The sequence below is a fragment of the Schistocerca gregaria genome, chromosome 3 (assembly GCF_023897955.1).
Source record: "Schistocerca gregaria isolate iqSchGreg1 chromosome 3, iqSchGreg1.2, whole genome shotgun sequence".
NCBI classification, from domain to species: Eukaryota; Metazoa; Arthropoda; class Insecta; order Orthoptera; family Acrididae; genus Schistocerca; species Schistocerca gregaria.
Window position 1 is genome coordinate 507,551,171 of NC_064922.1, and position 24,694 is coordinate 507,575,864.

General features: G+C 39.6%; 2 protein-coding genes across 5 annotated transcripts in view; one reads left to right on the top strand and one right to left on the bottom strand.

The window, feature by feature from the left end:
- LOC126356310 (ribonucleases P/MRP protein subunit POP1) overlaps positions 1-6,690 on the bottom strand; it is a 78,668-nt gene extending 71,978 nt beyond the window's left edge. The window contains exon 1 of one of the 2 annotated variants that reach the window (XM_050007262.1): positions 6,109-6,690. The gene's annotated coding sequence lies outside the window, so the exon portion shown is untranslated. The remainder of the gene's footprint in view (positions 1-6,108) is intronic. The other variant, XM_050007261.1, reaches the window with a different exon arrangement.
- A 693-nt stretch (positions 6,691-7,383) lies between these two features.
- LOC126356311 (cyclin-dependent kinase 14) overlaps positions 7,384-24,694 on the top strand; it is a 1,047,636-nt gene continuing 1,030,325 nt past the window's right edge. The window contains exon 1 of one of the 3 annotated variants that reach the window (XM_050007266.1): positions 7,384-7,656. In XM_050007266.1, coding sequence (XP_049863223.1) covers positions 7,602-7,656 — 55 coding nt within the window. In that variant the 5' untranslated portion in view covers positions 7,384-7,601. The remainder of the gene's footprint in view (positions 7,657-24,694) is intronic. The other 2 variants (XM_050007268.1, XM_050007267.1) reach the window with 2 other exon arrangements.

A 24,694-nucleotide genomic window follows, 5' to 3' on the forward strand; every position in this document is an offset into this window, starting at 1 on the left:
CCACAAATGCTAGAAACGTAGGTTTGCCCTTCCTTAATCTTCCAACATTTCTACTGAATCCAAACTCATCATCCCCGAGGTCGGCTTCTACCAGTTTTTCCATTCGTCTGTAAAGAATTCGCGTTACTATTTTGCAGCTGTGACTTATTAAACTGATAGTTCGGTAATTTTCACATCTGTCAACACCTGCTTTCTTTGGGATTGGAATTATTATATTCTTCTTAAAGTCTAAGGGTATTTCGCCTGTTTCATACATCTTGCTCATCAGATGGTAGAGTTTTGCCAGGACTGGCTCGCCCAAGGCTGTCAGTAGTTCCAATGGAATGTTGTCTACTCCGAGGGCCTTGTTTCGACTCAGGTCTTTCAGTGCTCTGTCAAACTCTTCACGCAGTATCATATCTCCCATTTCATCTTCATCTGCATCCTCTTCCATTTCCATAATATTGTCCTCAAGTACATTACCCTTGTATAGACCCTCTATATACTCCTTCCACCTTTCTGCTTTCCCTTCTTTGCTTAGAACTGGCTCACACTATTATCAACGGCATGCATAATCAGGATGCCAATTAAAAGTTCATTATCTGTGGGTGGTTTTGCCATTTTCCGTTCTTCCCATCTTACAACCAAAGCTGACCACCAGGAGGCTGAAGAAATGGCCTAATCCAACTGGCTTTAGATTTATGAGAGTAAACTATTGGATAAATCTTAGCATTTCAGGTCAGAGTTTTAACCAACCACAGAACAAGGAGGGTGACATTGTTTTAAGCTTTAATGAATGTGTACATTTTCTGCACTTAATATTGAATATAAAACTAACCTGGGTTCTTCACCTTAAAGGTCTAAAAACAGACGTCATAAAATCATTGAATATCCATAAGTGGCTCTGTGGGAACACACAGTGTGCAGGCAGGCCTTGTTGTCTGTAGTTTCACAGTTAAAATATGTGAAATCATTTACTAAAGTGTGCCATCATTGTTAAATGGATCGCCACAATCATAAGCCCAACCTCAACATGTTCACTGCTATCCACCATGGGGTATCAAATCATGAACCTGGACCGATCAGATTAGTTTGGGCTTCGTGTGCAGAGCCTAATGAGTCACACAGCCCTTAAAATATTGGTATTGTCTCAGTCATCGAAATTTGGTGTGGTGGACCATCCAAACTTTGAGCAGATGTTCAGGAATTGGTCCCATGGAACCTACACTTTCGGGATGTGGGCTAATGATGTCTGATTGAGCTGAATACATCATACATTAAAATGAGGGGAATGGGATGGAACAAACTGTCACTTTTTTGTCTTCAGAGATCCGAAGTAATTTTAAGCTTAACAGAATGCAAGAAATCTTGATCTCTACTTTTTTTAAGAATTATTTTTCTTCAATTTTATGAGGAAATCAAGATTTTATAATCAAACGTACAGACAGACATGAGCAGGAGAACGCACTAAGTTGTTCATCTGCTTTCTGATAAGGTTTTCATATTTCACCAATGCAGGTCAACCAACTCTTCTCCAATGACGTATTATAGGTCCTCTGTTGTTTGTGATTCATATAAACAGTATAGAAGACAATCGGAGGATTTCTCTTACATTGTTCGTCAATGATGCTGTCATTTACCATCATTTAAAGTCATCAGATAAACAAAATGAGTTGCAAAATGATTCAGTAAAAATATCTTTATAATGCAAAAGTGGCAATTGATTCTAAATCATGAAAAATATGAAGTCATACATATAAGCACTATAAAGACTCTGCTAAATTTCAGTTACACAATAAATCATTCAAATCTTCAGGCCGTCAACTCAACTAAATAAATAGGTATCACAATTACAAAAAACTTAAATTGGAACGGTTACATAGCTAATACTGTGGGGAAAGCAAACCGAAGACTGTGATTTACTGACAGAAAACTCTGAAAATGTAACAGGTCCACAAAAGAGACTGCTTACACTGTGCTTATCTGCCCCCTTCTGGAGCACTGCTGTGTGGTGAGGGATCCACTTCAGGTAGGGTTGACAGAGCACATCAAAAAAGTTCAAATTAATACAGCATTTCGGGAAATAGGGGAGAGTGCTATGGATATGATACAGAAAATGTAGTGGCAGTCATTAAAACAGAGGTGTTTTTCAGTACAACAGGACCTTCTCATGAAATTTCAATCAACAGCTCCCTCCTCAGAGTATGAAAGTATTATGTTGGCACCCACCAACATAGAGGGAAATGATCATCATCATAAAATAAGAGAAATCAGAGCCCCACAGAAAAATTTAAGTGTTTGTTTTTCACGTGCACTGTACGAGAGTGGATCAATATGGAAGTAGCTTAAAGGTGTTTTGATGAACCCTCTGCCAGGCACTTCACTGTGAATTATAGAGTAATTGTTCATGTAAAAGTAGGTGTATATTCTGAAATATATGAATTCCAGCAGACACTGCAGCATGTGAGATATGATGTGAGATGCGCGAAAACTCAGCAAAAACTAAGCATTCATCAGCTGCCAAGGTTTGCTTTTTGTCTTTCAAAAATTTACTTTCAGCTTTTGCAATAAAATGATGCATTTTCAGATTTTCAAGGTTAGCCACCAAAACACTTCAAAAAACTTTTCTCGTGATTTTAAGACTGTCACCATGTCACTTCTGTCTTGTGTCACCCATTGTTTGTAATTTATATTGTCAGCCATCAAATCATCATCTTTGGATTCTTCAAAATGGTCTGCACAATCTTCACATTTTCCCTTGATCATACAATTGTAACTGTCAATATTGCATACCATAAATTCCAAAAAGTCCTTATAGTAAACTATAAGATTGGACCCATCTATCATCAACTTTACATTCTGATGATAGAAACAAACACTATGGGTGCCAGATGACCCTGCAACAATACACCATCTTGGTCTCAACTCACAAAACTTTAATCTTCCAATTTTATTATCACGATTTTCTTTTTTCAATTTGGTGAATAGTTCATTTAAATTACACAATATTAACCTTTCTTGTGTCTGAATCTTAGATCTATTTTCTTTCACAGAAACACTCGTTTTTTGCCAGACATCAAATGGCTGTTATTGTCATCGTCATAATACTTAATAACTTTATTGATTGTGTTTTCATCTACTAAATTAGATGCACTTTTCTTTTGTAATGGTGGTAAAATTCCCTGTACTTTTACTAATTGCCTTGTTAACTTAACAAGACGTTCTGACACGTTAAATTCATCACTAACTTATGCTCGACTCCAAGAATTCGGCAGTAAACTGATAATCTTAATTTTATCCTCTTTGTTTGAGCCACTGCATTTAGTTTTTCTGCCAGATGCAATTGTTAGCCTGCTGAAACAATTAAAACAGCATTGTTTAGCCAAATTATCATAAGCTAGTGTAATGTGGCGTGTTACAATATGCAATTGGTATACTTTATTGGATTAGCCTACCAGATATTTAAAAACGTATTTTTTACTCGTGTTTGTAATCTTTTTTCCATAGTTTCCAAATGAATCTCAAAATTGAAATTTATACTGAAGTTTGATATCATAAAGGTCTATTAACTGTGAAATTTTCAGAGTTTTATGTGGTTCCCCAACAAACATATTCCTAGCCACAAGATGGAAATTTTTAAAAAAATCCAGTTTTTAAAACTAGTGTATTTGTTTAAGTGTAAGCTGCTCACCATTGATACTCTATAAAAAGTAACTATACTATACAGTGTAATAGCAGAAAAATATTAAAGCCGAGAAATTGATCTTTCTTTGGAAAACTACTGTTCAAAAACTGAGGGTTGCTTTTTTTTTTCTTTTTTAATTTGTGGCTGTTCACTTTGAACTATTAAAGAATACATTCAGCTAAGTGATAATAATGTGCATTTGTAGCCCAGAGTGTGTTAAACTAAAAGTATTTAATCTCAAAGGCTTAGGACAATCCACTACTGAATAACTGTAAAAAATGTAGATGCTCGCAAACACAAAAATGCATGCGGCCTGGAACAAGTATGGACGCCATTTCAAAATAAAAAACAACAAATTTTTTAAAAAAATATTTTTGTGACTACTAAACATTGGCAAATTCAAGCAGCAAATATAATTTTTTTCTGAAATGGTCAAGCAACCAGAGCTAGACCACTTGGTATAGATTGACAAAAAAAAAACTGTCTTAGACCATTTAGAAATATCAATGGCGAAAACTGTATAGTATTTATGAAAAACCTTAAGCCCTCTCGTCACTATTGTCAGATAAAAAGGCTAAAGACGAGCTTGGTGAAGCCTGCAAAACTATGGGCCTGTAACTGCAAACAGATCTCAGAATGTAAATTACATACTTTTTCCAGAGTGTAGGCAAAACAAACCTAGGACGATGTGTGTATGGAAAACATACAAAAGATATATAGGAGAGCACTGCTTACTAAAATCAGGAACACAATAGGCCTGCAGAAATTACAAATATTATTGGCTCACGTCAGCAGCATTAGAAGGTATATTCCACACCTATGGGCTACCCCATTATTATAAACAGCTCGACATTAAGTTGGCTAGGAAATCAAAGAAAATCAAAATAATATCCCAGTCATCAAATAATTATGAGCCAAGCATTCTACAAAAAAAATAAAACCCATCTGAAACTTCTAAAACAGAAATTTTCAGGTTGAATTTAAGTGTGTCTTGTTTTCCCATCAAATGTTAGGTGTATCCAAAGTTTATCCAGTCAGTGGATAATTCTCATATTTTTAATCAGATAACAATTACAAACAAACAACCACATGAGCAAATAAATTATGAGGTCTATATGATTTTTACAAATTATCTGAAAAATATCCCATAATTCTGATCTACATAGCATTAGGGCCAAAATACATTCAAAAATATGTTTGCTGCACATAATCTTTTTAAAGTTACAGAGATCTGTGTGGTTTCACATTAAACACAACTACTTGAAATTATTCATCCAAAGACTTTAAAGTATTAGTTTTTAACAGCAAATACTTCTATATTCCGATCAAGAAGTCACGTAAATGTATTTGTATTCCCATTTTAGGGTTATGGCAATTAATATATGCATGCCTAGTTTATTAAATTTGGGAAGTAGGGCCTAATATGTGCAGTTTCATCTTCCTTCATTTCAAGCCACTTTGAGGTACATTAAATCAATCAATTACTACAGTTGTGTGCTTTTTTTTTGGCCTAGTGTTTTTTCATTGCGTATGATCTTGCTTTTCCTTCTTTTTTTTTTTTTTTTGGATTGTTTGTTTGGTTTTCATTATGAGGTGGAACCTCATTTTCTTGCCTTTGGTTATTTTTTTTGAAATTTTATCCAAAAGCATATTTTCTGTGATTTAGGGTTCTCTTAAGTCCTGTTTCCTTAAACCAATTTGGCTGCATTTTTCATGTGAATTAGTTTCTTGTTGTGAAATCTGAAAGGATTTTTCTTAATATCTTCCCTTCTTTAATCTCCAACCTTTCATCTGGGCCATGAATGGTGATGGACACAATGTTTCAGCTGCATACAGGCCTTCTAGTTTGATTACTGTATTGTAATTTCTTATTTTTGCATACCATATGCTTCATTCAACACTATACCTTAAAAAACATTTTTCTTAGCTATACTTGCACCACTATGACTAAACAATGTGTTAATTAACACTCATTATGCATACAAATCCTGTAAAATGATTCCTTCAACATTATATTGATAAAAGCATCGTTCATTCAAATGATCTATGGAACATATAACTAACGTATGTTAACAATGCCTGAAATTCCAATAAACGTCAATGTTGTTTAACTGTCCTGTAACATACTAACACTGAAATTATGAGTTTCTCACATAAGGTAAATACAATAAATTTCATCACTACTGTATTCAAACTCGACGGGGATCACAAAACACTACGTTTCTTCTATACTACATAATAGTTTACGAAGTAGGCCTGTACACCAGTGGTATATGGAGCACACAGGGAAAAAATCTGTATGCTATTGTTAAACTGTGTAGTAATCGGTCATCGTTTGCATGCAAAATGTAAATTTATCTGTAGAAAAAATAATTAACCCATTACAGATTTATATTTCGATGGGAATCGTGAAATTAACTCAAAAAGTAATTACAAATTCTTACAGTTTCATAAGATTTCTTTTCTCTGCGAACTGGGCAGCAGCTTCGTGTGATACAAAACTTGCCTAAATGTTTCAGAGCCAAAAGAGAAACAATAAATTGTATCCCCACATCAAACAACTTCTTCGAATCTGAAATCTTGCAGGTTAACATTCACATGCTCAATAACGCCTTTCCAGCTGTTGTAGCCAAGTTACAAACGAAAACATAATCATTCGAGTTTTGCAACACATCCACAAAAAACACGCCAAACGCACAATCTGATTGCATATCCACAACTTCTCCCGCGACCGTCAAAATTCCAAATATCTTCTACTCCAAAGATAAAAACAGCGACAGATAGTAGTCTACAATACTGCAACGCAGATTTCGGTAGCACATTTAAGAATTTGATAGATTTCGGATAAAAACCTTCTTTGAATTGCACTACAAAGGTTCTCTGACAGACATTTACTTTGTTTTTTTTCTGCTATGCGAAATATTGGCCCGACGCAAATGCCATCAACAAAATTATGTAGATTTTCAACGTGACCCAAATAATAATTATATTTTGCAAACATTTGGCTTGCGCTGAATATCTTATATTCTGTGCGTTAAGATAAATACGTGTTTCTTTATGTATTTGTTTCATGAGTTTCTCTGTAGTTTATTTGCAGTAGTAAGTTCTTATGTGTAGCCCCCAGTGGATTTCTAATCGTGCAAGGTACAATGTTTATAATTTACGATACAGATATTCTTAGATTTTTTAATTTCGTGTCTGCAATTCATTCACGCACTTTAAAATATTAATGATTTTGCATGTTTACAATCCTAAATTGTTACTGAGTTATGCCAAAAGTATTTAGTTTTATTGGTAGGAAAAACCTTCCTTCAGTGTGTAAATCTTTCTTTTTTTTGTATTTCATGCAGTGTTTGCCTTTTGTTTCTTTCAGTTACTGTTGGAACTGAAAATTTTATCCAAAAGAAGCTTTCAGGGCAAATTTCATGCGAAAGATTTTCTCATTTCCTAATTAGTGTATACGCTTAAATTATAGCATATAATATTTTAGTTCAGTAATATTTGCTTAATTACTTAATTGAAAGAGAGGAACTGCCCGCATCCAAGAGCTGCCTATTGCGTTACTACATGAATTAGCAAACAACTTCAGTAAGCTTCTCGAAGAAACTATAATTTTATTCATTGGGCTCACGCGCACATCTATAATACCCACGACACTATTTAAGCAGTTTATATCTGCCGCCAGGACCCTATAATTCGCACAGAACATAACAGGGGGTAGTACAAGCGGTCCAGAGAGTATGCAGATTTTAACCATGGAAGTCGCTGTATACCGTCATCTGTGAAAGGTTATGCTTTGAGTCGGCAATGGCGGTTGTCGTGAGGAGTGTTGGATGTGCGTGTTGAAAAATTGTCCGTGTTTTGGTTCATTCGGAATGACTGAAATGATTCGGTGAGAGTGATTTGTTTATTGCATTGTAGATCTTATGTGTGAAGTATGAACTGTCAAGTGGACAAAAGTTCTACGAATTCTTCGTCGAAGGCAAAGGATGGTGAGTTGTTGCACTAAAATATCGCTTTTCTTTTGAATTTAATGTTTAGTACGACTGTCATGTTACCAAAAAGACAGCTCAGTAGACATTTGAAGTTGCTTCTTCATGACTGTCAGCACGTCAGTCATAAATTCTTTGATAAAGTCGGAATGAAGGCTGCGTTCTGTTGTCGTTGCAACCCAAATATTTACATCGAGGAGGACGCTGTCCTTAAGTGTTGTTGATTATTTGACGGTCGACCGTGAATAGTGGGACTAGGTTTTGTAAAGGAATAGACCATTGCCATATCATATATTTGGTATTCTATGACAAGTCGCGAATTGCGACGTCTGACACGTAGAAAAACCAATCGACGGCAACAAACAGCGCACTATTCTCCGCACGCATTTACTTTGTGCTGAAACTGCAGACGTGCCGAGATCCGTACGTTCACATTTTTTTTTTAATAGTATTTGATAAGATGTTCATTTCATGTTGCCAGACAAATTCTCGAAGACCGGAATTAGCCTCATGATTTCCAGTAACGTAGTTATCAAACCTTTTGAGGAGGTGAATTGTATCGTTCTTCTCCTGGACTTATGTCAGACTGACAGGAATGACAGACTATTAACTTAAGTTAAAACTGAAACACTTAATAGAGATTAAGACTTCTGAACACTGTGTTATGGTAAGATGGTCAGATCGTGTCTGTAAAGCTGTTGGCCTAATCGTTTTTAGAGAATTTAGTTTGCACGTCGTAATGAAATTGTGTTGTAGATCGCATGTTGTTTATCTAGCATCAAATATTGTAAATTGAACTGCGCTTGCTTGCTAAAGCTGTTTGCCACCTCAGTAACATTATTCAGCTTCTATTTTAAACCAGGGTAGTTCACGTACTTTGTTTAGCTTAAAAGACGTCTGTCAGACAGCGTTGACAAAACACGACAACATGTGAAGGAAAAATCCTGTGTTAATACTTGTATTTGATGCATGAGTAGTTTGAGCGTTAGTGCCTAAAGAAAAAAGTTGAACCGTTTATTCTTGACAGCTTTAAGAAACATGTTTTCAAACAACTGCTACTATGCAATCCAATCTGTACTTATTTGCTTTTGCAATGGGGTGTGATTATCTTAGTACGAATGCTGAAAACTAGTTAAGTTTTCTCTTACTGTAATTTACTAGGGGTTCACGTTAATTGTCATTGTGCTTTCTTCAGTGCGTCACGAAATTTGTTATACTCGTTGAATAAGCTCTAGATCAGACCCACTGAAAACGTTGGCGAATGATTTTTTTAGAATTGCGGTTTTTTACATGTAAACAAAAATAATACTATAAGCTCCACTTACTGATATTTGCTGCTTTCGTGATGATGATATGACGACGAAGTCAATTTCTTACAGCTTAGCTATTTAATAACACCGATGCGCTGTAATAATTTTCTCCACGGCCTGTTATACAATTCGCAAGGTGAATACACTAATGCAAGATAGATTTAAACTTTACTAAATCAAAAAGGAGAACTAAAAAAGATAACTCTGAAATCTGACATACGGCTTACCTTTTGATTCATTTTTGACATTATTTTGTCTGTAAGGTGAATTCTACGGGAGTACGCATTGTAATGTTAAAGTGCGGGTCTATAGTCTAACGCTCCTTTTGTTTCTGCACCATGTTTTTATTAAAGCTGGAAAAATCGTTGAGACCCACTGAAAATTTTCAGCTCCAGTCTTCATTCATTTAATTCCAATCCTTTCACAAACTGACATTATAGTACTTTTTTTTTAAAAAAAAAAAAAAAAAAGAAAAATCACACATTCCGGTTTCCCCCTTACCTTTCAGGCTTGATCAGTAGAATTTGATAACGTGGCATACTATACAGGATAAATATTAAGTAGAAACGCAAACGCAAGGAGAAGGAGCAAAAGAGTTAATATAATCTGGTATATTATATTACACGTAACATGGTATTTATTTCTTCCATGTTACAAAAGATGTTCAAAGTGGGTGTCAAGGGATATTGCAATACAAGCCGCGTCATGGATCGCCTCACACTTTCGAATGCTCCATACAATAGAATAGCGTCACAGCATACACGACACTTTCAGATGCTCCTACAAGTCAAAATCTCGAAGATGATGAGGTACTGACGAAAAGTGATGCTAAAGTTGGCTGATGCTACGTTATGCGCCAGCCACATAATCTGACGAATTGCAGAAGGTACGTACTCCAGTAAAAAATGTAGTTTTCTGAAAAAAATTCGCATACTTGCGTCCATTTCGGCACTGTTACAAAACAAATTGTTGAAGTAGGTGGTCGCCAATAAACCCTGCTGAACGTGGTCGACAACTTCCCGTACAACACACCTTCATCAGCAAACGAACACAGATTGCTACTCACCCTGTTCGTCAGATCATTTACATATATAGAGAGTAAGAGTGGTCCCGCCACAATTCTGTGGGGGCACTCCTGACGATAACCTTGTATCTGATGAACACTCGCCTTCGAGGATAAAGTTCTGCATTCTGTCACTTGAGAAGTCTTCGGCCACTCACATAATCGGGAAACTTAGTCCGTATGTTCGTACTTTCGTGCAGTGGGGCACCTTGCCAGACTCTTTCCAGAAATATAGAATCTGCCTATGGCCCTTCAATCTTGTGTGGAAATACTTTATTCGCACTGATCGTTTAACTCAGTAATTGCAAAGGCGCTAATAACCATGTAGTTGAGCGCATTGAAACTTATACAGGGTGTTACAAAAAGGTACGGCCAAACTTTCAGGAAACATTCCTCACACACAAAAAAAGAAAATATGTTATGTGGACATGTGTCCGGAAACGCTTACTTTCCATGTTAGAGCTCATTTTATTACTTCTCTTCAAATCACATTAATCATGAAATGGAAACACAGAGCGACAGAACGTACCAGAGTGACTTCAAACACTTTGTTACAGGAAATGTTCAAAATGTCCTCCGTTAGCGAGGATACATGCATCCACCCTCCGTCGCATGGAAACCCTTATGCGCTGATGCAGCTCTGGAGAATGGCGTATTGTATCACAGCCGTCCACAATACGAGCACGAAGAGTCTCTACATTTGGTACCGGGGTTGCGTAGACGAGAGCTTTCAAATGCCCACATAAATGAAAGTCAAGAGGGTTGAGGTCAGGAGAGCGTGGAGGCGATGGAATTGGTCCGCCTCTACCTATCCATCGGTCATCGAATCTGTTGTTGAGAAGCGTACGAACACTTCGACTGGCAAGTGCAGGAGTTCCATCGTGTATGAACCACATGTTGTGTCGTAAAGACACATGTTCTAGCAGCACAGGTAGAGTATCCCGCATGAAATCATGATAACGTGCTCCATTCAGCGTAGGTGGAAGAAACTAAAATGAGCTGTAACATGGAAATTAAGCGTTTCCGGACACATGCCCACATAACATCTTTTCTTTATTTGTGTGTGAGCAATTTTTCCTGAAAGTTTGGCCGTACCTTTTTGTAACACCCTGTATAATCATCCTCAAATTCGAGTGTCACTGTGACCACTTACAACCTTTTTGTGTGTGTGGTAGAGCCAGTCACCCTGGTAACATATTTAAATTACTTCCACAGTAATTTGGAAACAAATTTAATCTCTTCATCTACAGAAATTAGTAACCAGTGTGATCTTTCAGACAGCGTTCTGTTAAAATACATTACGCACTGATAAGGCCATTTTTCCTGAGAAGGAGTGAATGCATCAGGGGACAATATCCAATAGAGGCAGAACAAGTGAGGTGATGCAATGGTTAAGGCGCTGGACTCGTATTATAGGGCCGGGCAATGTTGCGCAGCTGTAAAAAGACTCTAACGCAATAGATACGGCAGCCAATAAAACGATGACATTTTACTGTAGCAGGCGCACTGGGTAGCTCTTATTTCCTGGCTACGACAGTCATTAGAACACTGCGGATTGCACGGCAGACAGCTGGTTCCCCGCAGCTAGTTACGAGCAGGCTCTCTCGTGAAGGTGGTGTGTCGGTGTCTTGAATTCGCGCACTTGTCGAAGCAGCCAGGCCTTGTTTGCATCCAGAAACAAAAGTCATGATTACATCGGTACTTCTCCCGCCAGGTCTTTTTTAAGTGTATATTTTCTCAATTGCACAATCATAATTCGTTTGTGTTTACATATTTTGAGTTATAAGTCACTACAATCGTTTTAGTCACCTCTCCAAACCCCCCCCCCCCCCCCCCCGACCCACCAAATACTTTAAAATATTTTTTAAAAAACATATTTTTTCTGAAAGCAGGTTGGTTTTATTCAGGATTCCAATATACCCTGTTACTCTCCGGACTTTTTTTCAACATAATCTCCTTCTAGTGCGACGGCCTTACGCCACCTTACTGGTAGGGCCTGTACGCTCGCATGGCACCACCGAACTGGTTAACGTAGAAGACAACGTCTTGCTGCATCAAAAACCTCCCTACCATACACGTTCTGCTGGTGCTTCCCGTGGAGTGCAGTCTTCATGGGGCCAAGCACATGAGAGTTGGGGAGTGCAAGATGTGGGCTGCAGGGTGGATGTTGAAGAACAGTCCAATGACGTTTCGCGAGCTCCTCAAGGGTGCGCAGACGTGTGTAATGCCTTGCGTTGTCATGGAGAAGCAGAAGTTCGTTTTTGTGGGGACGAACGCGCTGAAGTCGTTTTTCCAGTTTCCTGAGGGTGTGTGCACCCGGCCAGCGAGAGGGAGGATACGTTTGTGCGACCTTGATGTCATGATGCCAGACGCCTTGCCCAACGAGTCGCCCTGCTTTTGTTCCTTGCCATGTCTTCGTAGACATAATGTACGAGAAGGTGTCGTCGTTGAGCGACTGTCTGAGGATACAAGATGACTTGGACAGGATTTGTGATTGGTGTAAAGAATGGCAGCTAACTCTAAATATAGATAAATATAAATTAATGCAGATGAATGGGAAAAAGAATCCCGTAGTATTTGAATACTCCATTAGTAGTGTAGCGCTTGACACAGTCACGTCGATTAAATATTTGGACGTAACATTGCAGAGCGATATGAAGTGGGACAAGTATGTAAATAGCAGTTGCGGGGAAGGCGGATAGTCTTCTTCGGTTCATTGGTAGAATTTTGGGAAGATGTGGTTCATCTGTAGAGGAGACCCGCTTATAAAAGACTAATACGACCTATTCTTGCGTACTGCTCAAGCGTTTGGGATCCCTATCAGGTCGGATTGAGGGAGGATATAGAAGCAATTCAGAGGCGGGCTGCCAGATTTGTTACTGGTAGGTTTGATCATCACGCGAGTGTTACGGAAATGCTTCAGGAACTCGGGCGGGAGTCTCTAGAGGAAAGGAGGCATTCTTTTCGTGAATCGCTACTAAGGAAATTTAGAGAACCAGCATTTGAGGCTGACTGCAGCACAATTTTACTGCCGCCAACTTATATTTCGCGAAAAGACCACAAAGATAGGTTAAGAGAGATTGGGGCTCGTACACAGGCGTATAGGCAGTCATTTTTCCCTCGTTCTGTTTGAGAGTGGAATAGGAAGAGAAGATGCTAGTTGTGGTAAGAGGTACCCTCCGCCACGCACCGTATGGTGGATTGCGGAGTATGTATGTAGATGTACAAGCGCCTATGAATATCTCCGATGCTCTAGTTTTCCGCCAAGAGAAACTCAGTGATAGCTCTCAGCTTGGAACTCAAACCCGTCACAGACCCCTTTTTGAAGTTTAGGTATAGCGCCGCCACGTATCGGAACTTCATGAAACTATAGGGACTGAAGCAGGAATATTTCACGATGTGCCACAACAAATTCTGAATTTTGTCAACCGAAACTGGCCGAGGGAAGAAAGTGTTCCATTCTTTACTGAAATCCCTTCTTATAATTTTTTTTTTCGAAGATCCTTAAAGTAATTTTTAGTAGAGTATAAATCCCGTATCTCTTTTTTGCTTTGAGTGTATTATGTGATAAAACGTAAACAAATGTAACATCTTCCAAGTCCGTCACGTCCGGCTGATCGATCATGACTGATCGTTAGCTGGCTGAGTAAACTGACTGCTCTACATTTCGGCTGCCTCAGCCAGGTTACCTAGCGCGTTATAGCCGTTAAGACGCTGGCTTCGCATTTGAATCCCCGTTTGGCCATCCAGATTTAGGATTTCTGTGGTTTCCCTAAGTCACTTAAGGCAAATGCTGGGATCGTCCCTTAACAAAATCACTGCCTTTTTCCTTCCCCAATCTGTCTCGTAATGACGGTAAACCTTAAACTTATTACCTTTTCAGTGCTTGGGATGACTCCATTTTCTTTAAGTGGATGGAAGAAGCAATGCTGTGGCCATAAAGGTTTGCTATCGCGCTGATTTTAAATGATGTCTTTGTCTTACATCGTTTCGTGCATAACATTTCATCAGAACCGAGAGTCGGGCAAAAACATCCACGTCTGACACCATAAGTAGCCGGCAACTGGACTGTTATGGGGAATCAGCAGGCTCAGCACAGAAGCTGGATATGGACCTAGTTCTGTAAGCACCCGTCGCCCAATGAAGCCTCTCATAATAAAGTTTTACTTAAAAGTCTTACTGATTCATATACCTGGCACTCATATGTTCTGAACTGTATGACATTAATATAACACTGGAGTGAACAGTCAGGTTCCCAAGACCTATGGCAATCAAACTAAATGTGAAGAACGCATGTTGCAGTGACTAAGACTGAATTGTGAGAGGGCAGGCTTATTGTTTTTGCTTTCATCGTACCACACTACAATAAAATAGTTTAGGGTAGGGTTGGAAAGAGCGAGGGGAGACCTGAAATGGGTACTGATGGGAGAGTTAAAGCTCATAGACGTTGGAACGGATTTCATGGTCTAGGATTGTAGCTCTCTAAGTTTTCTACATCTCTACATCTACATCCATACTACGCAAGCCACCTGACGGTGTGTGGCGGAGGGTACCCTGAGTACCTCTATCGGTTCTCCCTTCTATTCCAGTCTCATATTCTACGTGGAAAGAAGGATTGTCGGTATGCCTCTGTGTGGGCTCTAATCTCCCTGATTTTATCCTCATGGTCTCTTCGCGAGATATACGTAGGAGGGAGCAATATACTGCTTGACTCCTCGGTGAAGGTATGTTCTCGAAACTTTAACAAAAGCCCGTACCGGGCTACTGAGCGTCTCTCCTGCAGAGTCTTCCACTGGAGTTTATCTATCATCTCCGTAACGCTTTCGCGATTACTAAATGATCCTGTAACGAAGCGCGCTGCTCTCCGTTGGATCTTCTCTCTCTCTTCTATCAACCCTATCTGGTGCGGATCCCACACTGCAGAGCAGTATTCAAGCAGTGGGCGAACAAGCGTACTGTAACCTACTTCCTTTATTGTCGGATTGCATTTCCTTAGGATTCTTCCAATGAATCTCAGTCTGGCATCTGCTTTACCGACGATCAACTTTATATGATCATTCCATTTAAGTCTTTTGTTTAAAGAGGATGTGGAGTATGCATAGCTGTAGAGTCAGGAGGACGTGTTGGTACAAAGCTCTTTGTAATAGGACGTTACAAGAGAAACAGTTAAGTCTAGTGTCCAGCATACTCGGGGTCTCCATAGGTGTTCAGTGCGAACAAGGTGTTGAGAAGGGCGAATGTAATGACCTGCTATAATACTTACATGGAGAAGAAAAAGTGTGGACTTGGATGGAGTGCTACAAAGTTGGTGAGATGGGTACGGAGTCGACGTTGGTGTGGGGGAACATTGGTTTGGTCAAGGTTTAGTAATTGTGGAAGATGATGGTGTGGTCTAATCCCCATATTCAGACAGTTCGTGGTTTGCCGTTGTGTAATGGATGATTAGCAGGTACAGTTCATTACTAACAAGGAGAGGTCCACAGACGTGCGATCGACATTTTGAAACTATCTGTAAGATTATGTAAGGTAAGATCCCAGGTATCACACACTGCAGCCATTCACCCTGGTGGACCCTCGTTTGCGAGCAGTTGACAAAAAAAGAAAATTCGGCATTTTGTTTGATATTCAATAGCGTAAACAAATTGTCATATTGTCTAGTTACGTGGTACAGTGCATAGGGCAACAGCTTCATGTCCAGGAGATACAGGGATCGGAGCTCGTCAGATGCAGATTTTTTTTAAACTCCTTATTGAAATTACTTCGATCATTACTTTTATTCAATTAATTGTTTTACAGTATTTTTTTGTTTATATTCCTTTGTTAAATTATGCCGCGCGGGATTAGCTGAGCGGTCTGGCGCTGCAGTCATGGACTGTGCGGCTGGTCCCGGCAGAGGTTCGAGTCCTCCCTCGGGCATGGGTGTGCGTGTTTGTCCTTCGGATAATTTAGGTTAAGTAGTGGGTAAGCTTAGGGACTGATGACCTTAGCAGTTAAGTCCCATAAGATTTCACACACATTTGAACATTTTTTGTTAAATTATTTTAATCACCTATGAACTTTTTCTAATCAGAATTTTTGTGAATATTAATTTAATTATACTTACGTATTATCATATTCAATTATTTGAAAATTCCAATCTCTCAGTTTAAAAACAAAAGGCGAAATAATCTATTTGTATTTGTGCAAAGGTGTGAAGAATGTATTTTTGTTACCAGGCAAGAATGTTTTTTGCATAGTAATCGTCATCCAAAATTTAAAACATAACGGGAGTACCTACTGCATTAGGGCGACAAAATAAAGCAGATGGAAAAATGAAATGAAAGGTTTATAAGTAAAACAAAATTCGAGCAAAATGGGAAATATATACAATGAACGCAATAATGTGGATGAAAAACAAGGGTAATAAAACAAAAATAAATCGAAATTAATACATAAAATTAATTAGAAACACATGAAGGAATTAAAAAATTGCATTTAAATCAATTAATTGAATAAAAATGATCAGTCATTTCGATAAACATTTAAAAATGAAAAAGAACTTACTGCATCTGGCCAGATACGAACTCATAACCTCCTGCTTTGCATGTAAAGCTGTTAATTAACCTATCCATTACACCACGCATCCACACTCCAAAACGAAGTTTTTAACGCTATTGAATATCACACAAAATAACAAATTTTCGTTTTTCGTCAATTACTCACAAACGAGGGCGCACCAGGGCGAATGGCTGCAGTATGTGGCACATGGGATCTTAACCTACATTACCGTATAGATAAAAGTCGATCGCACTGCTGGAGACCTCTCCTTGTAAGTAATGACCGACGGTTAGTGCAAGGTATTTTAGTGTGTCAGATAGAATAGCTGTAAATGGTAAGTTAGAAATCATTATAGCAGTAGGTGATTTACTTCATAATTATTGCCTGGGTTTTGGAAGGATGTATGTTACGAGCCACTTGGTTACACCAGGAGGTAAACTGATTGGAGGGGCTGGCAAAGTGGAGGGTTTGTTGGGATTTCTGAAAATACATGAAACACCTGTTGGATAAGAAGGACGATATGAAGATGTTAGCCACGAGGTGACTGAAACTTGGCTGATATAGTCCGTTCCGCACACTGTGACTATCTTAAATGCATGGAAGTTTCATAGCACCCCAGCCAAGCGATGATACAAAATACAAACCACATAACCATTCTGATGTAAATGGCAGTTGATTTCAGTGGCCAAAGAAATCTTCATCTCTTGCTGCTATCCACGCGAAGGTAAGCTATAAAGTGTTAAATTTATGTCTACATCTATTCTCCGCAAGCGACATTACAACGTATAGCCGAGGGTACGTCTTGTACTACTGTCACTCCCACCCTTTTAACTGTCACTCCGACACTTCTAACTCTTTCAGTCCCACCCTTTTCACTGTCCCAGTCAGGAATGTTGCCCGTGAATAACGATTGTTGGTAATCATTGGTGGAGACTTTAATTATCCAACAATTAATTGGGCCAATTACAGTTTTGGTTGCTGCAGGCGTGATAAGACATCATGCGAAACATTTTTAAATCTCTTCTTTGAAAACTACCTAGAACAAACCCTACTCGTGATGGAAAAATATTGGATCTAATGACAACAAATAGACATGACCTCTTTGAGGATGTCCACACCGAAACTGGTACCAGTGACCATGAAACGGTTGTAACAACAATCAAAGTATGAAGGACAACTAAAACAGGCAGAAAGATATACTGGATGTGATTCAGAATTTTCAAGACTTAACTCAGAACTAGATATTTATTGGACATTTAAGTACAGCGGACTAAAATTCTTCAAAATATGATCCTTCAGCAACAACACAGCGCTGCCAGCGCGTCTTCCACTGTTCGTAGCCCTTCTGGAAGGCCTCGGGCGTCATACTGTCAAGGGCTCTCGCCGAACCCTGCTCGATGGAGTCGAATCGCTTCCCTTTTAGGCGTGTGTTGCGTCGGGGGAAGAGGAAAAGGAGCCAAGTCGGGGCTGTAGGGTGGCTGCAGCAGTGTTGTCACGTTGAACTTCAGCAAAACTTCGGCGGCTGCGCGCGACGTGTGAGCGGGCGCATTTTGGTGGTGTAGAATCCAATCGCCCTTGATCGCCGGGCTTCTTCCTTAAACACCTCTTGAATCATACGGAGAGTCTGCGTGGCGATTTTGTTCAGTCGCACGCAAAACTTAATCACATAACGCTGCTCCATTTTCGCCTCTCCCACTTTTCAACTGAGGTCAATGACACGCACTCACGCTGCAAGCGATGCGCACTCTCCACGGTTCTGGAGGCAACTGCTGTAGTGTCCATTGGTTCCCTGAGACCCCCACTACTTCCCCCACCCGACCGGCGGAACTGGTCCCCTACTCAAAAATGAATGTCTTGAAACTTCTGAATCACACCTTGTATATGTTAGATAAACTAGATAAAAAAAATCAGTAATGTCGTATCTTAATGAGGAACTTGAAACTTTCAGCACAGGCCAGGATCATGTAGAGGAAATGTGGCACAAATTTTAAAAACGTAGTGGACCACGCTCTGGGTAGATAGGCACAGAGTAGAATAGTTCGTAATAGGAGGCAACCTCCACGGTATACAGTCACTGTAAAGAAACGTATGAAGAAACAGAGATTACTGCATAATAGGTGCAAGGAAAGCTGGAGGTACAAAAATGTTCAGGGAAATTCAGGAATGCAGAAATGCAAGCTGCTGAGGAATGAAATGAATAGGAAGCGCAGGGAAGCTAAGATGAAATGGCTGCATGAAAAATGTGAAGAAATCGAAAAAGAAATTATTCTCGGGAGGACTGACCCAGCATACAGGAAACTCAAAACAACCTTCAGTGACATTAAAAGCAAGGGTGGTAACATTAAGAGTGCAATGGAAATTCCCCTGTTAAATGTAGAGGAGAGGGCGGATGGATGGAAAGAGTACATTGAAGGTCTCTATTAGGGGGAATATTTGTCTGATGTGATAGAAGAAGAAACAGGAGTCGATTTAGAAGAGATAGGATATCCAGTATTAGAATCAGAATTTAAGAGAACTTTGAAGGACTTAAGATCAACTAAGGCAGAAAGGATAGATACAATCCCATCAGAATTTCCAAAACCATTGGGGGAAGTGGCAACAAAGCGACTATTCACCTTGGTGTGTAGAATATGAGTCTGGCGACATACCATTTTCGGAAATATTGTGCTAGGATTATCGCTCAATCTGCTTAATAACTCATTTATCCAAGTTGCTGACAAGATAATATACAGAAGAATGGAATGGAAAATTGAGGGTGTGCTAGATGACGATCAATTTGGCTTTAGAAAAGGCAAAGGCACCAGAGAGGCAATTCTGACATAGTGGCTGATTATGGAAGAAAGACTGAAGAAGAAATCAAGACACGTTCATTAGGATTAGTCTACCTGGAAAACGCTTTCGACAATGTAAAATGGTGCAAGTTTTTCAATAACAAGAGTGGGCGACGAAGAACGAAAGGGTGTAAGACAGGCATGTAGTCTTTCCCTCTACTGTTCAATCTGTGCGTCGAAGAAGCAATGATGGAAATTGAAGAAACGTTCAGTAGTGGAATTAATGTTAGAGATGAAAGTATATCAATGATACGATTCGCTGATGACATTTCTATCCTGAGTGGAAGTGAAGAAGAATTACATAATATGCGGAATGGAATGAACAATCTAATGAATACAGTATATGGATTGAGAGTCAATCGAAGGAAGACGAAAATAATGAGAAGTAGCAGAAATGAGAACAGCGAGTAACTAAACACCAGGATTGATGGTTACGAAGTAGATAAATTAAGGAATTCTACCTTCTAGGCAGCAAACTAACGCATGGCAGACGGATCAAGGAGGACATAAAAAGGAGGCTAGCACTTGCAAAAAGAACATTCCTGGCGAAGAGAGGTCTACTAGTATCAAACGTAGGCCTTAATTTGAAGAAGAAATTTCTGAGAATGTACTTCTAGAGCACAGCATTGTGTGTAGTGAAACATGGATTGTGGGAAGACCGGAGCAGAAGATAATAGAAGCATCTGAGATCTGTTGCTACAGATGAATGTTGAAAATTAGATGGACTGATAAGGTAAGGAATGAGGAGGTTCTGCACAGAATCAAAAAGGGATGTATGGAAAACAGTGATAGTCAGTAGGGACAGGATGATAGGACATTTGTTAAGACATCAAGGCATGACTTCTATTGTACTAGAGGGATCTGTAGAGGACAAAAACTGTAGAGGAAGACAGAGATTGGAATACACCCAGCAAATAAGTGAGGACGTAGGTTGCAAGTGCTACTCTGAGATGAAGATGTTGGCAAAAGAGGAATTCATGGCAGGCCACATCTAACCAGTCAGAAGACTGATGACCAAAAAAATGTGTAAAACAAAGCGTTCGCCTATAGATAGAGAGATGCTAAATGAAACATGAGTGGCTGTCAAGAGAGCAATGCGTGATGCCTTCAGTGTCTTTCGTAGCAGAATATTGTCAAATGACATTTCACAAAAGCCAAAGAAATTCTCGTCAAATGTACTGTTAGCGGCACCAAAGTCAGTGTACAGTCCCTGGCGAATGAGACAGGAACTGAAATTGAGGGTAGCAAAGCAAAAGCTGAAATGCTTTACTTCGTTTTCAAATGTTCCTTTACAAAGGAAACCCGAGTAGAATTGCCCCAGTTTAATCCTTGTGCCACTGTAAAGGTGTATGAAATAAGTGTCAGTGGTGTTGAGAAACAGCTGAAATCGTTAAAATTGAGGAAATCTCCAGGCCCCTATGCAATCTCTATGAGATTCTATACTGAACTTGCGGTCGAGTTAGCCCCCTCTTCTCACTGTAATCTATCGTAGATCTCTCTAACAAAAAAACGTGCCCAGTTTTTTTGAAAAAAAATTAAGACACAGGTCACAACCGTCTACAAGAAGGGTAATAGAAGTGGTCCACAAAACTATCGTGAGCGCAAACATAACGAGATGAACAGTATGATCTCCTCAATGCCAACCAGCATGGTCTTCGAAAACATTGATCATGTGAAGCCCAACTTGTGTATTTCTGACATGACATACAGAAATCTTTGAATCAAGGCAACCAATTAGATGGCAGTGTTTCTTGATTTCCAAAAAGTGTCTGGCTTAGTACGACCCCTACTCTTATTGTAAAAAATACGATCATATGGGGTAGCAAGTAAAATTTGGGACTGGACGGAGTACTTGTTGTTAGCGAGGACACAGCATGTTATCTTGGGAAGAGAGCCATCGTTAGATGTAGAAGTAACTTCGGGTGTGCCCAAGGGAACTGTGTTGGGACCCTTGCTGTTCATGTTGTATATTAATGATATTGCAGACAACATTAATAATAAACTCAGGCTTTTGCATATGATGTAGTTATCTATAATGAATTAATATCTCATAGAGGCCGCATAAATATTCAGTCAGATCTTGATACGATTTGAACGTGGTGCAGCGATTGGCAACTAACTCTAAATGTTCAGAAATTTAAAATTTTGCACTTCACAAAACGAAAAAATGTATTATCCTATAACTGCAATATCAATGACTCACTGTTGAATCTGTTCCGGCGTAAAGTCAAGCGCCGGCAAGCCAATCGGGAACGTTAGAGTATAAATGGCTGTGAAGAAGACTTCAGCCAATAGCACGCTGACCGCCGGCCGAAGTGGCCGCGCGGTTCTAGGCGCTGCAGTTTGGAACCGCGAAACCGCTGCGGTCGCAGGTTCGAATCCTGCCTCGGGTATGGATGTTTGTGATGTCCTTAGGTTAGTTAGGTTTAACTAGTTCTAAGTTCTAGGGGACTAATGGCCTCAGAAGTTGAGTCCCATAGTGCTCTGAGTCATTTGAACCATTTTTTAAGCACGCTGACCGACTCCTCTTTATGACGACGTGATAGCTGCAGCCTCTAGACAAAGAAGTCATAAGCCCCGCTCCCCACTGGCCGCGGCCCAGTTCTACAGAAGCGTCAAGACCAGCTATCTGGATAGAAGCATCCACTCTATCACTTCACTTATATTGGAATCGTTGTACTGAAGAACATTGATTATAATGCATGTCGCCCTTTGCTTGCGACACATCTCTATATTTGTCAAACTTAAGTATTGTCATTGGATTCTTTCGTAATACAACTCTCTTATAGGTTTTGCTTGAATTGTTGTCTAGTGTTCCAAGAAGCATGTTTCCTAGACACCCCATCTTTGACAACTAGGAAGGATAAAACAGAATCGGCCAACTCATACAAATACCTGGGTTTGTTGGGATATGAAATGCAATGATCACACAGGTTCAGTCGTGTGTAAGGCAGATGGTCGACTTCGGTTAATTAGTAAAACAGTGGGGAAGTGCAATCAGTCCACAAAGAAAATTTCTTACAAATCACTTGTGCAACCCATCCTAGAATATTGCTCAAGTGTGTGCGACGCGAACCAGCTAGGACTAACAGGGGATGTTGAACGTATACAGAAAGGGACTGCACGAACGGTCACAGGTTTGTTTAATCCGTGGAAGAGTGTCACGGAGATACTGAAGGAACTGTAATGGAAGACTCTTAAAGACAGTCGCAAACTATCCCGAGAAAGTCCATTAACAAAGTTTCAAGAACCGGCTTTAAATGATTACTTTATGGATATACTACAACCCCTACATATCGCCCATACCGGGATCGTGAGGACAAGATTAGGATAATTATTGCACACAAAGAGGCATTCAGACAATCATTCTTCCCACACTTCATACGTGAAAAGAACAGGAAGAAAGCCTAATAACTAGTACAATGGGACGTACCTTCTGCCATGCATCTCACTGTGGTTTTCAGAATATGGATGTAGACTGTGTGAACGAATCCCTGTGATTTATGGCCATTTCGCAATATACACATAGGAGGAAGCAATTTAATCGTTGACTCCTCTAGGAACGCACACTTTCGGAATTTTGTCAGTAAACCACATAGTGGAGCACGCTGCTCTTCTTCGCGTCTTCTCTGTTTCACTTGTCAATACTGTTTGGTAAGGGTCCCAAACTGACGAGCGATACCCATCGTGGTTGGACAACACTTTCTCAAGATTATCAAATAAATCTCAGTTTGGTATCTGCCTTTTTTATGTTTGGTTTTATGTTGTCGCTCCTCTTTAAATCTTTCGCTGGCATACTTGCAGATGGCTGTGACTGCTTTCAGTGATCGTCTGGTATTCGTTTAATAATATGATAACGGTTATTTCCGCCTGTGCACGCACAGTGCGCTACATTTGTTTGTATTGAAAATCAACTGCAAATCCCTGCATCAAGCGTGGACCCCATGCAGATCTTCATGCACTTTGCTAGTTTTTTCAAGCAAGACTTGAACATTCCAAGTGGAAAAATAATTACAGGAATAAAAATGGGAGGAAATGATTAATACGATGTGACAAGGGAACAGAAATAAAAGAATTGTATTTACACCAATCAACTGAATAAAAATAATATTCAAAGTAATTTTGAGAAAGATTTAAAACTACGAAGTTTCAAAGCAACAAATGAAATTCGAACCCAAAACTTTTTGTACCTTAACCATTACGTTGCGCAACCAAGCTATTTAAAATTTCCACTTTTACAGTTATGAGGCGAAATCCAGATTTTTTTCCTTTCCGTCGATTATGAATAAATAATGTAAATAAGGCCCACGAGGGTGAATGGTTGTCTGATGTGATACCTTGGACCTTAACCAACATCACCGTATAGATGGTTTCTGAAGGTCGATCTCACCACTTTGGTCCTTTTCTCGTGAGCTCTCCACACAATTCGCGACGTGTCCTCAAAACTTCTTATCATCCAGTTCCTTTTTCCTACCTTCCATAGGTCCTAGGTACGAGTCCCTGCTCAGGCATACAGTTTTAATCTACAGAAAGTTTCAGATCTGCATGCATTGTGCTGCTGAGTGATAATTCGTTTGGGGTTCGCCGCGGGGCATGATGGGAATTAGTACGGTTTGGTTTAGTGATTAAGCCCAAGAGAAGTGTTTTGTATGTAAGAATATGTAAAGTCTTTGCTGGTTACGAGCGTTCAGCATACTTTCATAGCAAATATAGAATAGCTGCACCTTGTCACCGGAGCATTTTGCATGGGTTTCTCCAGTTTCGTGGTACTAGTTTCTGTCGAAATGAAGAAGCAGGTGGTGACCACATGTCTCAGACAAAACCGTGGAATGCAAGAGACAGAGGTTTGTGTGCAGTCCTTAAACTGACTGCCGACTCCTTGACTTTCATCCTTCAACAGGAGTGAGCTCCACATCACTGAAGCACAATTGACCGCACCTTTCTCACTAAGGAACTGCTACATCACTGGATAGGGCGCACTGGTGTGGGTGATGTTCCTGTTGGCACGGCATCCTAGGTCGCTAGATTACAAACCATGTGATTTCTTCCTGTGAGGTTACTTTAAAGACAAAGTTTGTGTAAACCCACTGCCAACAATGCTGCAAGAAATGAGGGAACACATCACTGCTGTTGTGATGGACATCGACGGAAACATACATGTGGACATATGGACGAAACTTGGTCACTGTTTGGATGTGTGCCGAGTGACGAAGGACGCACACGTTGAACATTTGTAGAATGTATTGAGACTTGCGAGAATATTTATCTTTTCATGTATCAACTATCTTTGTATGATA